General features: G+C 33.2%; 1 protein-coding gene across 2 annotated transcripts in view; it reads right to left on the bottom strand.

Annotated features, from left to right (window-relative positions):
* The window catches only part of LOC118187775 (speckle-type POZ protein B-like), a 108,321-nt gene that overhangs the window by 76,063 nt on the left and 14,666 nt on the right, over window positions 1-17,592 (bottom strand). The window contains exon 1 of one of the 2 annotated variants that reach the window (XM_085821600.1): window positions 3,312-5,245. The exons of the other annotated variant lie outside the window; for it this stretch is intronic. Coding sequence (XP_085677726.1) covers window positions 3,375-5,111 — 1,737 coding nt within the window. The 5' untranslated portion in view covers window positions 5,112-5,245 and the 3' untranslated portion in view covers window positions 3,312-3,374. Of the gene's footprint in view, window positions 1-3,311; window positions 5,246-17,592 lie in introns of those variants that run through there. 2 annotated transcript variants of the gene reach the window in all.

The raw sequence follows: 17,592 nt of genomic DNA, 5'->3' as shown, positions 1-17,592 counted from the left end.
GATACTAATAACAATAATTTAGAAGCTTTGTGAACTCGGAGAAATTTCAATCCTCTAATTCCAATTTTCTCGTTAATTTCATTAATTATATTTAACATTATTCCTATGAATTATCTGAGTTGAATGTTCTCTACCTCTCCCATGAAACTGAAAGTACACCTTTTCATAAATTTCTGTAATGTCTATGAGTGGTATTCATAACACGATAAATGAAACAAAAAGTCGAGTAGCTGATTTTACCAATACCGACATTAACAATGCCAGTATTCAACCTTTAACCTGGCTCTAAAAATTAAGATTATTTACTGAATATACATTCAAATATTTAACAATGAATAGATATGATCTTAATCAACAATTCGTAAAAGTGTTTCAGTGAACTCAAAAATTTAAATATTATTGTAAAGGTTCATGTATTTTCTATATCAAGAGAAGATTGAACGTTTTGTTATAAATACACCGTCCAGTGAAAAATTTAAAAAAATAAAATACAGGGTGTTTATAAAGTCCGGGACACATTTTGATGTTTAATAACTCATAAAATAATAAAGATAGATTAAAATTAATAACATAAAAGGTTAGATAGACTTAAAACGTTTCATGACCCTTGTCAAAGAAGTTCCACGTGTGCCCCCTTCGTCGCACGGAGAATATCAAGTCGATATTCAATTTCACACCAGGTATCGGCAAGCATGTCGGCATCCACAAAGGCTATTGCGGTTGTAATTCTGGCTTTTAGGTCATCAATATTCGAAACTCTCCTCCTGTAAACGTTGTCCTTTACAAATCCCCAAAGGAAAAAGTCCAGCGGCGTTACATCAGGTGATCTGGGTGGCCAAGGAATTGGACCTCCTCGCCCAATCCATCTTCCTGTAAAATGGTCATTCAAAGATGGTACCCCGATGAAGTGGTGCACCATCTTATTTCTAAAAGACATGTGGCTGAAGCTCTTCTAGATGTGGAAATACGAAGTTTTCCAACATGTCTAAGTATACGAATGATGAGACCTTCTTTTCTGTAAAAAAGAAAGGCCCAATGGAATCCCTTTATGCCTCACGGTATTCATGGGGGTTTTCAGATAGTTGCCAAAAACAAAAGAGAGAAAAATGCAATTAATAAGCAGACAATATTTAGAAAAGTACAGATATTTAGACTGGAAAATGAAATTATCTGAAATTAACCACACGCGCAGACGATATTTACAAAAGTAAAGATATTCAAATCTGAAAAAGAAAATATATAAGTTATTCCATCAATAAATGCCATAAGTTTGTTTATAGTTTCATTATTTTATGAGTTATTAAACATCAAAATGGGTCCGGGACTTTATAAACACCCTGTATTTAAATTATTAATTATTAATTATTTATATCATTCTTAATATATTGGAATTGAATATTTCATGCCTAATATATTGGAATTGAATATTTCATGCCTAATATATTGGAATTAAACATTTTATTCCTAATACATTTTAATTAAATAAACAATATTTGAAATAAACATTAAACTGTAACTTTTATTTCGTTTTGATTATATCAGATACAGGTAATTATTTTTTTGTTTTAAACTCTGTCTGGCAAATTTGCAGGAAATTTATGGACAGGAATTCATCAATAAATCTAAAATTAAAATAATAAAACTATGAATTGAAAAGATTTTAAAAAATTAATGAAGTACACAATAGTAGTAATAAAATTAAAAAATGAAACTTTAAAAAATAACAGCAGTAATTAGTTAATAGATATTTTCATTCTCCATTCTACTATATTTTCAGTAACATATTCTATTAGAAAATTGAAATCTTCCCTGTATTTAACTTAGGAATGGAACATTTTTCCTTTTTATCAAGAATCAGATAACAGAACTTTCACATTCCAGCATTGTATTAAAATGATATTAACTATGTTTATAATATAGAATTAAATCTATATCATTACATAAGTCTATTTCATGTAAAATTATCTGTAATATATATTAAAAAGACGTAAATAGTTAGGCCTGTATTACATGGAATTCGTCCACGGCGTACTTACTCCCTAAGATCATGAACTCTAATTGCATATTCTGAATATTTCATGTTGCATAGTAAATAGAAAAAGCTAATTTTCAATACGAATTATATTATTTCAACGACAGCTTTTAGCATAAAATAATACAAAATTAAACTTCTTTAAATTTGCAAACAATAATTTTACCATCAACATACTTACTTTTAAGAAAGTTGAGCTTGTTGATTTAGCAGTTAATTTCTCATATTAAAACAAAATTGCTAAAAGTGGTTATGTGTTGCTAATTTTTGCGAGTGGGTATAACATTAAATTTTTTATGAGATTTCAATACTGTACTAATTTATCTTCGCATCTTGTTTGCTCAGGCATCAAGTACTTTTAAAAGTAGTAATGAAATACCTCCACTTTTTCCTCTATAGAGAAGCCCACCAGTGGCCAAGAGGTAAAGTCGCTGAACGCTGGTAGTTCGGTCCGAGGTACAAATCCCGCGAACGGGCTGGCTGCATGGGTGTTTTTCGTGGTTTTCCCCGTGTGTAACGTGTATACGAGCCAGTTTCCCATAGAAAGTCCTCCACGAAGGCATCCCTCCCCTTAGGCAGATATCCCTAGTGTGCGTTGCCATAATTAAATACACACCACTTCTATAGAGACTGACATGAACAACTTACATGGCGTGCAAGTTCAGAAGATAGACATCTAAATTTAAATTGAGATCTCTCATATTTAAATTAAGCTTCATATAGGCATATCATTTATTCTGATGGCAATATTTTTATTTATTATGCGGTTCAAAAGTTTCTTCTTTAAAGTTTCCAACGAATGTTTCAAAAATAACAAAAAGAACATTTATATAACACAATGAAATCATCAATGCAAGAGAAAATGGGAGTATGGAATTAAAACGCCAAGAAGCGAAACAGAATGATTAAATAACGTTGAAAATTACATAACAAACTGAATTAGTGAAACAGCCATTTTATTAAAATTCAAGAACATTGTATTATAACTAAACTTTCTATTTTATTAAAAGTGCAACCGCATGCTTAACACATGCTACTGAAAATTAAGAAACTCATGATTATGAAAGAAAATCATAAACCAGAATAACAGGATAATAAACTTGTTTGCATTTATATTTTTCAAACTGAATAAAATAAAATAAATTTTACTGACGCGAGTTCGAGAGTAAATTTTACCACTTGAAGCATTAAATCACATGATTAAAGACAGAAATCATAAAAACCTATTTTAAAAATTATGACTATCAAATTTGTTTACAATAATCACAAAAAAACTTACATATTTTACGGAATTTTAACCTTCACATTTGCTGAGGAAGCCTGCTGTAAAATTGCACATGAATCATTTTGTGGGTTTATTTCGAGCTATCACATCTTGCAGAATTTTCACACAAAAATTGTTGTCGGACCTCTCTTTCCATTCATCGGTTGAATAAATTTCCTGCAGATGATCAGAAAAAAATTCCAAAGCACTTTGGTACAAATTATCAACGTGATGCATAATAGCTAACTGGAGAATTTTGAGCACATTTGCGACAGTAACACTGAGTTTGCACACATTTTTGAGAGCAGAAACATCATACTTTTCAGCTACTCCATAAAGCTGAATAACTGTTTCTTCGGATAGTTCTTCCACATTTCCAGTGTACAGAAAAAGAAGCATTTGATGCATAATATCAGAATCCACATCAGGAATCTCCACCTGGTCGTTTCGCGATTCTGTCATTTCGGTTTCGAACATTCTGCAAAACACCGATGACTGAGAACACAGAATAAATTTATGCACGGAAAATCTTCTCGATTTAGCAACTACAGTAACGTCGGATAATGTTCCATTTTCGTAAAGATTTCGAAGGCTTCTCTTTAAGTTACTATCTCCGAGAGAAGTTGCAAAGATGCAAGAAGATTCCAGAATCTTAGAATAAGCACTGCCATCAGATAATTTAAATTCGCATTTCAATAACAAGATATCCTCTGGATTCGAAGATATATTCCTCGAAAACTGAGCACATTTCCAGTTTTCATCAGTTTTAAAGAAATGTTCATTTTCAGAAGAATTATCGTCATCGAAGGATACTTTGGATCTCACAAAAATCGGCGCAAGTTGAGGCTCAGGTTTATTGTAAACGAAAACATCAAAGATCTGATCAGTTTCCTTTTTTTCGCAGACGCGTAACCTTAAACTCCATTTACTAAATTCCGGGATATTCGTCTTAAATTCGTGATGCAACTCTGTGTTAACGGGAAGGCTGGAGAAATTATCTATTGACCACACAAAGGAAAGTTTTCTTGTATAAAGGCGAGTTTCACATGTTTTTATGTTACCAGGTGTAGGGCCGAGAATGCGGAGTCCGTATTTTGCTGCAGTCATATAGACCTCCTCGAAGTTGAACACATATCCGATTAAATTGAATTTTCCAGTGTAAACATAATCGATCATGGCTTCCAGAACGCTGGATTCGATATCAAAATCCTGTTCGGAAGATTTTTGTTCATCGAGTTTTTTTGCCAGTTGAGGCCACCTCGCCCACAATATAGCTTTATGCACTTTGAATTCTGCACCCCGGGCACGCAATAAAACGTCCGTGAACAGTTCAGTTTTGTACGAAAGTGAAAGGTGTATCTCTTCTTCATTATTATCAGGAACTGGTTTCAAACTACATTTTATAATTAGTATATCGCAAATAACGGACTTTAAAAGTACACTTCTTTCAATGAATCTGGGAAAGCCGTATCCCCGATCCGGGTGTTCTTTTAGAAATGAAATTATTTTTGCAGGATCAGAAATCTCTGAGAAAATTTCTTTTCCATTGCGATCAAAGAATTGAAAGCTGCAACTCAACTTGCAGTCTTCTGGGATGTCATCTCTTCTACAGAGACAAATACTTACGTGCTCTGAATCTGGTTCATAACCTTTTGGATATAATAGAAGGCGCCATTTTTTTCCGGGCAAAGAGTTGGCAACAAAGCATGGGCTGTCGACATAGAATCGGACATGTTCCAGTTCACGATAATGGCACATGCTAAAATTCTTAATAATCCACACAAATGTAAAATCACAGTCGATCTGTTTCTCCATTGCATTGACGTATTTCCTTTCTATACTCCTTCCTCATCTGTTGCTAAAATAAACATTCGCATTTGAGCATTCACTTCCGCTTAAGGAACGCTCTTAATGGCTAAGCCGCTTTCAAAAGGAGCAGAACAGATCAGTGGTGGAAACCGGTTCTTCCAATGTGTCCCGTTCACATGCCCAGCAAGCGATAATTGCCTGTCGAGTAGGAGCATGATGGTAGGGATAAATGGAGATGCCATATCCGCAGGCACTAAAGAATGAGAAGGGTTGTGTGAGACTAAAGAATGAGAAGGGGGCCTTTCAGGGAAACGATGCCGATACAAATCCTCTTACGAAGGACACCGAAAGCTATGTGACGTCATGGCTTCAGCAGCTCGCCTACTGCCCACAGCTGTTCATTTGAAAGCTTAAATTCTTTACTTAGATTTAAACGAAGAGGTTTCTTTTACATGAAAATTATAACCGAATACACTTTTAAATTGAATTTATGTTTAGAAAATGTTTGGCTGCAACCGGAGAATATTGGGAAAAAAATGATGTCCTGTGTCTTCGCTACTTATAGTCCCGTGTATCATACATAATAAGAAACAAACAACATGGGATTTCATCGAGTTTCACATAGAAACAGTTAGTTTAACGAAAGAACGGGCTACACAGATGTCAAACAGCGGATACTGTGGAAAAAAAAATAATGCTTGAATATCAAGCATTTCATTCGGTAAATCTGATTATGAGGATATGAAAATGCTTGCAAGGATTGCCGAGAAAAAAAAAAGGGGGGGTCTGAAGTCAACTTCTGTTCCAACTGTTAATATTCGTGATCGGTTATTCACCAGAATGCACCAAGCAGTAAAGGCCAAGGAGGGGAAGGGGGCTTACAAAGTGCATTTGATAAAATTCCCAGTTTAAGTTCCAGAAAGACATATTTGGAACTGGAACATAATTACAATAGCCATGAGGGTTTAGGTGAATGTAATGCTACTAAGACATGTTCGCAATTGTCCCCGCCTCCAAAACAATGTGAATAATTTAATGATAAACTTATCAGCTCTTGAGAACAAAAATTCTGTTGTGCAGACTGTAAGAAAACAGAATTTAAAATTTTTCCCTAAAAAATAAATAAATAAAAAGGAAAAAAAATCTGAAAGCTTTCAGATTTTACATTGCGCCCAAAAAGTCGTATTTTAACGATCTACGTGTTACCTTTATTTATTAAATATCATGTTCTTCGCACTTAAACCATAAAATTAAATTCCACAGCAATATCGCAAAATAATTTTACAGTGAGCATATCTTTAGAATTTCCTATACAGAGACTCACGCGCTGGAGACAAAAATGTACTTTTCTTTTTCTTTTTTCCCAGTACAGTGGTGCCATTGCTCGATTTGAAATCGTTGAGTTTGTTAATCGAAAATTCGTTTAAGTGTTGCAAAATATGAAAAATAATAAATAAAATAATTAATAAAAAAATTCCAAATTAGGGGTTCTCGATGCATATATCCGGTGGTGAATTACGTTATTCAAAATTGAATGGCTCTACGTACAGTTGTTTTTTTCACAATGCGAGAAACATATATACATTTATGCAGATTCTTCATTATTTAATTTCTTTAAATATGACACAGAGCGATAATATTTGGTGGCAGCAATTTAAAAGTGTTTCGCTGTTTATAGCCAATCAACGCAATATGCCAAAACGAAATTAATAAGTCTTCTGGCTTATGGAACACATGAGTATACATACCAATATATATATAGTATATAAATACCGGTTTAAAATATTTTCATTCTTTTATAAGTAACCAGCAGCTTCGCTGTCAGCCTTCGTCTGGCTTTTAAATGTACCGGAAAAATGGCTGAAGGGAATATCAAACGTCAAATTTAAAAACTGCATCGAATTTTACTCTGAAGAACAACTTCATAAAAAAAAAAGTTATTACGTATAACAAAATTACAATGAAATAAGCAATATCCCTTAATACAAATATTAATTATCCTAATAAATAAATTAACCAACTTCCCTTTGCAAAATCTTAAGAACTCAAATGGCATAAAGAAGGTTAAAAACTTTGTTTCCTAAAAAAATCACTCAAAACTTTTCAATATCTTAAAAACAGTGAAATGAGTATTAAATAACATAAAAGAATACAAAAACAAAAAATTCTGAAAAGCTGATAAGCTGATTCTGATAAGTATAATGAATGATATTTTATCTTATATTTTCAAGAGGGAAAAATTCCAATGAAATAAGCTATATTCCTTAATACAAATATTAATTATCCTAATAAAAAAATTAACCAACTTCCCTTTGCAAAATCTTAAGAACTCAAATGGTATAAAGAAGGTTAAAAACTTTGTTTCCTAAAAAAATCACTCAAAACTTTTCAATATCTTAAAAACAGTGAAATGAGCATTAAATAACATAAAAGAATACAAAAACAAAAAATTCTGAAAAGCTGATAAGCTGATTCTGATAAGTATAATGAATGATATTTTATCTTATATTTTCAAGAGGAAAAAATTCCAATGAAATAAGCTATATTCCTTAATACAAATATTAATTATCCTAATAAAAAAATTAACCAACTTCCCTTTGCAAAATCTTAAGAACTCAAATGGTATAAAGAAGGTTAAAAACTTTGTTTCCTAAAAAAATCACTCAAAACTTTTCAATATCTTAAAAACAGTGAAATGAGTATTAAATAACATAAAAGAATACAAAAACAAAAAATTCTGAAAAGCTGATAAGCTGATTCTGATAAGTATAATGAATGATATTTTATCTTATATTTTCAAGAGGAAAAAATTCCAATGAAATAAGCTATATTCCTTAATACAAATATTAATTATCCTAATAAAAAAAATTAACCAACTTTCCGTTGAAGAAAAAAAAATCATGCAAAACTTTTCAATATCTTACAAACAGTGAAATAAGCAAAAAATAACATGAAAGCAACTCAAAGAACATAAAATTCCGCGCAGAATTTTACTCTACAGAACAACTTTATCCCCCCCCCCAAAAAAAAAGAATAAAAAAAATAAAAAATAAAATAAAAAAAATAATTAAAAAAATGTATTATATATATGTATAAATGACAATGAAATATGCCAATCTCTTAAAAGCAGTGACATAAGAAATACGATGAAAAATTGTTGCCAAACCCATATCTCTAAAAGAATGAAACTATTCAAAATGATGCGATTTCATCAAAAATGTATAAACAATAAGACAGGAAAATTGTTGCCAAAATCACATTTTTAAAGATGTGAGATGTGAGAAGTGTACTCGGAAGCTTCATTAAAATTTTTTTTTTTTAAATACAAAATATTATCATTTTTCGAAAATTCTTTTTGTAAGGCAGTCACAAGGATGAAAGTTTAACGTGTAAAAAAAATCAAAGAAAAATAAACTGTACATTTTAAAAATAAAATTTTTTAGAAAAAATCCCGTTGAAAAGATGTTAAGCTCCCTTTGTTAAATAAATTCGTATTGAATCGATTTACTGAAACACGAAATTTATTTTAAGTTCGTAAAATAGCTAAGTGCCTACGTTTCATGACGATGTGAAAATGGAGTGTGTAGAGTAAAATCTCGCTTTCCTATAGCCCATTATGTCTCAAAATGACGCGATTTCGTCACAAAACATAAAATTAAAAAAAAAAAAAAAAAAAAAAAAAAAAAAAAAATTCGAATTCGAATTTCGAAAAAATCGCTTGGAGGTGCACTGGCTCTTGTCTAGATGCACCTATGTACGAAATTCCGTAGCCGTGGGTCTATTAGCTTACGCGCAGTGCGAACGAAAGACACACACACACAGACAGACTCTTTCTTTTATTATATATAGAGATTAACGCTGCACAATAATGGTGGTGATCCATAATAGTGCTTTTATAATAGTCATTACAAAATCTTAGAATAATCTGATTAATTCATTCCTAGTGCTCATTGAAACACAGAAATAAGAGAAGAGAAATTTGTTTTGATATAGTCTATTATGAAATTTATTACTAGCATTAATTAATTTCTAGTTAGGTTGATGCGTAAGGCCTTTGTGCATATATTCTGAAGATGTAGGACTTGCTTAATTTTATTTAATATTTCCATAATGCAAATTATTTTACGACTCACATTAAAATCTTTATTTGTGGTATTTTAACGCAAAAAAGAATTTAAGTGTAGAAATTTATCACTGTTTATTGTGATTTACATATATTTAAAAAAGTATTGTGAAAAAATGAACTACATTTAACATACATTTGACCTTAAAAATTAGTCTAAACTTATGTTTTATGCGTACTAAAGTTTAGTTTAGCATGCCACAACTACATTACCAATTTAACATATAATTTTGTGAGCTAAAATATCGTCTCATATTATTAGCCCAAAGGACCTTAGCCCAGGAGGGCTATTAATTTCGTTCGGCATTTTGCGTTGATTCGATATAAATGGCGAATCACTTTCTAAATTGTTTCCACCAACTATTACAGCTTGTATTATACTGAAAGAAATTAAATAATGAAGTATCTGCATAAATGTATGCATGTTTCTCGCGTTCTGATAAAACAACGGTACATAGAGCCATCGAATTTTGAATGACGCAATCCTCCGCTGAATATGGGCATTTGGAAGCCCTAATTTGGAATTTGTTTTATAAACGATTTCATATTTTGTAACACTTATGCGAATTTTTGATTGACCAAACTAAACGATTTCAAAGCGAGCAGTGGCAACACTGCCGGAAAAAAAAAAAAATCTGATGAATTTCGAAACGCTTTTTGGATGGAAGAAATTTATTTAAAAAAAGTAAAAGCCTGAAAGGTTTCAGATATCATTAAAATTACGTCGTTTTTTTTATATTTGTCTGTTACCTTTATATATTAAATATCACGTTCTTCGCACTTAAACCATAAAATTCAGTTCAAGAGCAATATCGCAAACTAGTTTTAAATGGAGCATATCGTTAGAATTTCCGATACGCAAACTCACGCGCTGGAGATAAAAATGTGCTTTCTGTACAACGTTGCCACGGCTCGCTTTGAAATCCTTGAGTTTGTTAATCAAAAATTCGTTAAAGATTTACAAAATATGAAATCGATCATAAAACAAATTCCAAATTTGGGTTCCCACATGGCCATATTCGCAGTTGGATTATGTCATTCAAAATTCGATGGCTATGTAACGTTGTTTTATCACAATGCGAGAAATACACATGCATTTCTGCAGGTTTTTCATTATTTAATTTCTTCTTGAAATATAATGCAGGACTTTAGCATTTACTGGCAACAGTTTGAAAAGTGAAACGGACGTTTATAGTGAACAAAAGCAAAATCGCAAAAGGGAAAAATAGACAAAACGGACAAAGCCACTTCGGACAAAAAAAAAAAAAAAAAAAAAAAAAGTACGCGAGAGATTGCGTATCGGAAGTTGTAAAGATATGCTCATTTTAATATTATTATTTTGTGATATTGCTGTTGAATCGAATTTTATGGTTTAAGTGCGAAGAACATGATATTCAGTAAATAAAGGTAACACACAAAACGTCCCTTTGGGCGTAATGTAAAATCTGAAAGCTTCCAGATTCCTCCCCAACTATATAATTCTTTAAAACCTTCTGATTTTCTAACAAATCTTATAAAACTGAAATCTCAATAAGACGTTTTGAAAGCTAAAGAATGACCCTAAAGCTAAAGCGAACCCAGATACGTCATCTGTTCTTTTGGTTTCCAAAGCGGGTGTGTTTGGTGGTATTTCCACCCATGACAGTTCCACACAAATCGAAAAGCGGAACACTTCCGCGTAAAAGAAACATTCCTTGTTGGATAGGCTTAACGTATAGTTTAGTGGCATTTACACAAAAATCACATTAATTTTTGGATAACTTGCAACAATTTTGATTATGAATTTGTTTTATAAAATTTTAAGCTACTAAATATAGATTTTTAGTACGATGATATTTAGTACAATGTTTATGCTACTTGTAAAGAATGAAAAATACCTTAATGTTCCTTTAAAATATCAAAATATTGCAAATATATAACACACTTTAAAGCTCAATTTCCTTATAACTAGCTGATATAAGTGTAAAAAAAATGTATACATCTTTCGATGCCCTTGATAGTGAATTTCGTATTTTCTTTTACGTTCCAAATACCAAAACGTTTTAAATAAAATACATTTTTCGTTATCCATAAAATGTTTGTTATACGAAATTTTTAAAAAATTTTTTGGGGAGAGGCATAATATTGCGCATTTGAAACTGATCCTTTTTTTACTTCCTTGTACGAAGTAAAAAGGAAGTATTGTAATTGCGAAAAGTTTCAGGCAGCATATTTCAACGAAAATATCCATTTTGACCGCTATCGAATGCAATTTAACGATGTTTTTGCGTGATATCTGTACGTGTAGGACAGAATAAAATACTCTTTTCCTCCAAAAAAATTATAAAACTGCTTTAAAATGAATTCTGAAGAGAATTTTTCGTGGCTTCTGTACGAACAAGCGTACGTACGTACGTACCTAGCATAACTCAAAAACGAGTAGCCTCAGAACGTTGAAATTTTGTATATAGCACTGCTATAACATGTAGATGTGCACCTCGTATTTTGGTTGCAATCCGCCGCACCAAACGTATATAAATATATTTATACATATATCCACTCTGTTACCCGGATCAGTGATGTTAGTTTCTTTACTCTTATATGTTTGTAAATTGTGCATTTTTTGCTTTAAAAATGATTGAATTATGTTGTTCTTATCTTCCGGTTAAGGTTTTTATGCCTTTAGCAAATCTGTAGGCGATATTTTTAGAATTATCAACAATTTTAAAGTTTTTTAAGTGCCGCTAAGCCTAATAATTTTTTTGATGGCGGCCATTGCTTGTTTACATTTGAAACAGCAGGTTAATGAATTTGTTGCCACTCTAGAGAAACTTAGCTTCGCAACAACAAAGATAACGCTTTCATTTATTATTGCGAATTAAATCATGCTTAATCCTTTCTGGAATTTTTTAATAAGTGTTTAAGATTTACTTCGTAATTTTTAATACAGATATTTTGAGTTTTTATGTATTTTTGCTTTGTCGCGAAGGGAGAACTGAATTTATTGAATGAGAAATACTCAATCGTCTTTGAAAAACTGTTTCTTTTTTGTTTTGTTTGCTTAATTTCTTTTAGGCCCATATCACACGGCGTTTGTTTCACACGAACAAATGTTTCGGACAATTTTTCTGCCTGGTTTACTATTGAAAGGAAGACGCGCGACTTTTTCCTTCCTTTCCAAAAAAATTGCAGGTTGTTCGTTTTCAACCAATCAGCTATCAGCTTCGAATGCTATCACCTTGTTTGTAATGGGGAACCAGTTTCCCCTGCGTTAACCCCAAAGCGATCTGTGTTGATTGGCTGTTGTGACAAAGCAGAAAAATTGTTCCAAACAGTTGTTCTTCCGAAACAAACCGACGTGTGATAGCAGCCTTATACATCGTTCTAGCTTTTTTATAGTATTTGAATAGAACATGTGGCAACGACTAGATAATTCTTTAAATGATATAAATTTTGTGCATTCTGAGTTATAATATGAACGAAATATAATACTGTTAAGTGAACCTAGCGCCAGAGTGTCGCTATGGTAAACAAAAAGTGAATTTTAAAGAATGCATTTATTCTATTCTGGTTTATGCTCTGTCGGCGAAGTAGATTTAATTTAATCCAATAAGTTTAAATGAAATGCAAGAAAAAATGCGTATAATTTAATATTCCGTACAAGGAAGTCATGTGGTGTACACATCAGAATTTTTATATATATATAACTGAAAAATAATCGCTTTGTGTTCATTTGTCCTTGTTAAACTTAATAGACAGATATAGTAATAAGTTAACTTTTCCTTCATTTGTAACGAAATGTTGGTGTAACATTGTGTATAGAAACATTTTCCAATTGGCGGAAGTGCCATGTGCGGTCAAGATGATTAACCGGTATATTAATACATTTGCACATTGCTACAATTTAGATTACCTTGCTATATGTAAATTTCAGTTATTTGTGAAATTAGATCAATTAGTTGTTTTAACTACTTCAAAAAACGACGCTATTGGAACATAATTATAGCGAATATTCTATTAACATGTCTAAGAGGTCACTTTCTAAAAGGGACCCGTATATTTGAGAACATAAACAAACATTGATAGTGAACATCACCTTTTGAAAACCACTATATATAAAATCCTCTAAAACCATTAATGGTTGCATTTAAAGAGGGCTCATTTTTTTTAAATAAAAAATGCAACATTAATCTTAATTACACACTTTTGTGTGTGTGTCTGTGTCAAAATAGTGATACCGTGGTTCTGTTGCTTTAGAAATGCCTGAAATTGAGTGAGAAGGTCAAAAGTGAAGATGATGGCAACCGTACGTCACAAGGCTCAAGGACAAGTCAAACAACTAACAGTGGAGAGGTATGACAATGCAAGAATCAAACAAATAAAGAGTGTCCCAAAATTAACGCAAGATTTGAATTCAATATAAAAGAAAGTTATTAGTCTTTAGATATTTATTTTTTAAGTGAATCATAAAGTACATAGGATAGGGTTATTTATGGAATCACACATCGGGCAAATGGCCTCCACGGCTTTGCTGGCACATACGCACACTTTCGTCGAAATTTTTCATGACCTTTCTGCATAATTGTTGCTGAATTTCGTTGATGCAGCGTTTAATTTCTTCTTGTAATGCACGTGTGGTTGTGGGATTGTTGACATAGACCTTTGACTTCAAATAACCCCATGAGAAGAAATCTAATGGTGTTAAATCACATGATCTTCTAGCAGGCAAATTCTGATCACCGAAACGAGAGATTACGCGATCAGGAAATGTTTCATGCAGTAATTGAATTATTTCGTTGGCTGTATGGCATGTGGCGCTGTCTTGTTGAAACCACATATTGGCCACATCGATGCCATCCAATTTCGGCAGAAAGAACTGTGTTATCACGTCGCGATGTCGAGAACCTTTAACAGTTGCTGCTTGACCAGCCTCATTCTCAAAAATGTATGGTCCGATGATGCCTCCTGCCCAAAATCTGCACCAAACAGTGACACGTTGTGGGTGCATTTGTTTTTCGCTAATCACACGTGGGTTCTCCGAACCCCAAACACGACAATTTTGGCGATTAACAAAGCCATCGAGGTGAAAATGTGCTTCATCGCTTAGGCTTATTTTGCTCGAAAAACCAGCATCCACTTTTTGATGATTAATAATCCATTCCACAAACTGTCTTCTCTGTTCATGGTCATTAGGCTTCGGTTGTTGTGTTAATTGAATTTTGTAAGAATGAAGACACGGATCTCTTGTGAGTATACGCTGAAGAGAGCTTCTTGAAATTTGCAATTCTTGTCCACGTCGCCGAATTGATGTTCCTGGATTTTCACCAATATTCTCAGGCACTGCTTCAATATTGACATTTGAACGGCTTGGTTTTGGACGACCGGTGTGTTTAGCGTCTCCAACTAATCCAGACTCCACGAATTTTTCACTTAATCTTTTCACAATTGACGACGTTTACCATATTTTGTATAAAATTTTCGAACTGCGGCCGCCAAACTTTCATTACTTTTAAAATATTGTTCAATAATGAAGACACGTTGTTGTATCATATAACGCTCCATTTTCACTAACCCTAAACTCTCGGCTTTCAAACTGTTCTTTTTTCAGCGTTGCCAACAACTTAATGCAAAAATGGCGCCAAATTCAAATCTTGCGTTAATTTTGGGACACCCTTTATATACTTGTTAAAAGTGTCAGTGACTGTTGTGAGTGAAAATGCGAAATAAACAAGACAATAAACACATAAAAATACATAATATAATTAATTCAAAATACACTGAAGTGATGCAAAATTTCAGTAAAACGAAAATACTAGTAATATATAATCAGTACGTACAATACGATGCAGAGAAATGTACTTTACATGAATCACGGGCTGCGATATCACAATATCACTATCTTCTTCCAAAATTACGTTACATTCAAATGAGATAGAAAGAAGCGTTAATTAAGGGAAGGTTTGGGGAAGATAATTTTAGAATGTGTTATGACTGCTCGAAGGCAACGTTGCTATTTTGAATTACTAACGATTTGATTTATTGGCGTTGAGTGCTTCTAGCCATTAAGCTTGTTTCCGCCGACTTGTACGAATCAGAGCCTACCTGTTCGTTAAATTATCTTGTAAGCTGTTGGGTTAAATTTAATACATTAATCATTTTATTTTAGATTAAAAATTATCCTGGAGTTAAGCCAGAAGTGTTGGCTTTGTGTATGCCCAGGTGGGGTCATCTGCGCAAATAAATCTGCACAGAGTTTATGAATGAAAAATCCTTCATTTTCAAATACATTTTAAATAATATAATTGAAACATTTACTTTTTTAACTGGTGACAATTTTTTGTAAATATATATATATTTAATATTTGTCATTTTCGGCATATGCAAATCTTTATTATTTGTCATTTTCGGCATGTGCGAATCTTTATCTTCTGTACACTCAGTATATTTTTTGAGTCAAGTAATTTACAATAATTTAGTATATATCAGAATTTTTCCGTAAAATATATGCATAAAAATATAAATTGAACGAAAATTACATGAATTATTTTTAACACACACTCAGAAAGCAGGTTATGTTTCACGTAACAGCTGTAAATCTGTCGAATAAAATGAGCTCTATCCAGTGATCAAATGGTTAAGACCGCTGAATATTGGGAGTTTTACTCTACTCGCGTTCATATTCCAGGCGAATGCGCTGGCTGCATGGTTGTTTTCCATGGTTTTCCCATTGAATGATACAAACATGAGGTACTTGTCCTTAGAAAATCCTTCATTAGCTCTTCTCACACGCTTTGCAATGTTTAAAAATTTAACCAGACCTATGTACCCAATAAGGAATATTTTAACATGCATAATTTTAGATTTGCATTTAGCTGTCAAGCTGCAAATTGTTTGACTTAAAACACATTTCTGTATACATTCATTGTCGAATTTCAATTTTATGTAAATTAATTAACCAAATTTAATTTTAAACATGAGCTAGCTGCTCTTAGGAAATCCTTCACTAAAGTATACCTCCTGTTACGCACATTGTCCTCGCATACTTTGCAATATCTAAATGCAATATTTTGCATTTAGCCGTCAGGTTGTAAACTTTTTACGTAAAACACGTTTCTGTATACATTCATTATTAAATTCAGATTTTCTAATAAATACATTTTGGCAGAGTATTTAATTCATCTTTTGGCAATTTTACTCAATTTAATAATTCTCTCATAATATAACAAATACCAACTACCAATTTTATCTGAACATTAACCTTTTTTTCTTTAGATTGCAATCTCGATTTCCTTACTCTGCATTCCAATTTTCCTTCACTTTTTGAAACAATTCAAACAGCTGACTAATCTAAAATCACTAACATCTGAAATTTGCTTACAGGATTGAGGTAATTTCATTCTCCCGTTGAGATATATGAACCTAACTGATTATTTTTCAATCATATAAACCCCACGTAAGTTTAAAAAGAGCAACTATTATTCCTCTGCCCTAAAAATGTTAGAAATTATCCTTAATTATAATTTAAGTGAAGGCATATTCTTCGACTCCCTCTACTTCTACTTCTACCTAACAACATGGACCTTATAAGGTCTAAGGTTCTTAAAGGTCCATGCCTAGCAAGGCGTGACGTCATCGCAGTTTAGCACAGCGCGTAGCAATCGAGAACGCCCAGATAGCTTCGAGACGTAGAAAGGAACGGAGGCAAGCAGACGCCTTGCAGATCCTCCAAGAGTTGGTGGGAAACAAGACGTGTAGCTTCGAGACGTGGAAAGGAACGGAGGCAAGCAGACGCCTTGCAGATCCTCCAAGAGTTGGTGGGAAACAAGACGTGTAGCTTCGAGACGTGGAAAGGAACAGAGGCAAGCAGACGCCTTGCAGATCCTCCAAGAGTTGGTGGGAAACAAGACGTGTAGCTTCGAGACGTGGAAAGGAACGGAGGCAAGCAGACGCCTTGCAGATCCTCCAAGAGTTGGTGGGAAACAAGGCGTGTAGCTTCGAGACGTGGAAAGGAACGGAGGCAAGCAGACGCCTTGCAGATCCTCCAAGAGTTGGTGGGAAACAAGACGTGTAGCTTCGAGACGTGGAAAGGAACGGAGGCAAGCAGACGCCTTGCAGATCCTCCAAGAGTTGGTGGGAAACAAGACGTGTAGCTTCGAGACGTGGAAAGGAACAGAGGCAAGCAGACGCCTTGCAGATCCTCCAAGAGTTGGTGGGAAACAAGGCGTGTAGCTTCGAGACGTGGAAAGGAACGGAGGCAAGCAGACGCCTTGCAGATCCTCCAAGAGTTGGTGGGAAACAAGACGTGTAGCTTCGAGACGTGGAAAGGAACGGAGGCAAGCAGACGCCTTGCAGATCCTCCAAGAGTTGGTGGGAAACAAGACGTGT

Source organism: Stegodyphus dumicola, chromosome 8 (assembly GCF_044657685.1).
Source record: "Stegodyphus dumicola isolate Sdum_Otavi_A_Nest chromosome 8, ASM4465768v1".
Lineage (NCBI taxonomy): Eukaryota > Metazoa > Arthropoda > Arachnida > Araneae > Eresidae > Stegodyphus > Stegodyphus dumicola.
Note: the sequence above shows the minus strand (reverse complement) of the source record. Positions and strands in the feature narration are given on the sequence as shown.